Consider the following 1,431-nt stretch of genomic DNA (forward strand, 5'->3'; position numbering starts at 1 on the left):
AACATTTCCTGCGATCATGTGACAAGGAAATGGGAAAAGATCGAATTTCAACCCTTGCTGCCCTTACCTCGCCTCTTCTTAATCTGAGCCCGAAAATCCTGATAGAACAGCCTGCCGACGTCGTCTCCAACGAGCGTGCAGAAATCCTGTAAGGAGAATTGGAGCAGAAGGACGCCAGTGGTGTTCCTGAAGGAGCAGAGATCCACGGCGTTCTGGTCGAGGCCCTACGACGCAGACACTGCTTGCCCAATCCCCACAATCCTGTTCATAAGTTTTCCTTTTGTTTGTTACTGCTAGAATGCACGCATTGTACCTGTGCAACACTGTATCTGTATGCATATTTCAAAAGACATTCAAAATGTACAAGTATAAATGGCTCTGGCGGGGTATTTGCTTCCTGCGAGCATAATTTAACTCAGGAAGCTACTGATGATGAAGTCATTGTCAGACGAGTGGTATTCAGCAGGAAAAAGAAGTTAAAGGTTTCCAAAGCACCGAGCCGCAATTGCTTTCGTCTCAATGTCACCGCCGTAATCAAAGTATACGACGAAGAATGTGTGGTATTGGTATGATAAGTACTTAAATGTGAGTGGTTAGTGAAGGGGCAATATCTAAAAACATGGCATATTTCAAACATCCACTTCCCGCACACACTCATTTATTTCCATCGAATAAGTAATGAAATTATATCAAATGTATAAATAACATGACAAATGCCTGCGAAATGAGATCATATTCAAATCACATTTCGTGGAATTGGCTAGAGGAATACAAACACAAATTAAAAACAGATGAAAGCGAAGATGCGCATGGAAGGAATCCAAATGTGCATGAGAGATAAATGAATTCCTGATTTGGAAGCGGCTCTGTCTATGATAATGACATTGCAAGTACCCACGTTAACGATCATAAGTATAGATTAATGCCAACAGATTAATATATAAGCATAAATATGTTAATGAAGTCGTGTCTGTAAACTAAAACTAGTTAATACATTGGAGAATTGGGTTCTCAGAATCCCTAGGAGAATCCAGTAGTGATCTCTTTATTTAAAACAATTTCCCGGTAGTAACAGCTGTTTTTAGTTCAGGGAAAAAAATATTACGCTTGTACTTTTCTCTGAAGGACTATATCATTATGAGAAAGCTATCATGTAGAGTATTGCCACTATATAAGTTACTGCAATTACTGATTACTACTATTACTATTATCGCTAGATGGCAAGGCTGCGTAAATCTTATCTTTATCAGTTCCTTTAGGAGTTATTCTTGCTTGGGATATTTGCAAAATTGGATCATTGAATAAAGGTGTCCATGATATATTCCGTCATATTTTGTTGTATATTCTTTTCTACTTTTCTGCTTTCTGCTTTACAGTAAAGGACAAGTTTCTTACAGCTAACCTCGATGCAAATGAAATCAGTTCCGGAGA

At 38.7% G+C, this 1,431-nt stretch overlaps 1 protein-coding gene across 1 annotated transcript in view; it reads right to left on the reverse strand.

Moving 5' to 3' along the window:
• The window catches only part of LOC119586566, a gene marked incomplete in the record, with an annotated part of 19,026 nt that overhangs the window by 8,254 nt on the left and 9,341 nt on the right, over nt 1-1,431 (reverse strand). The window contains 1 exon segment of the mRNA XM_037935320.1: nt 68-224. Coding sequence (XP_037791248.1) covers nt 68-224 — 157 coding nt within the window.

Source organism: Penaeus monodon, chromosome 21, assembly GCF_015228065.2.
Source record: "Penaeus monodon isolate SGIC_2016 chromosome 21, NSTDA_Pmon_1, whole genome shotgun sequence".
Taxonomy (NCBI): Eukaryota; Metazoa; Arthropoda; class Malacostraca; order Decapoda; family Penaeidae; genus Penaeus; species Penaeus monodon.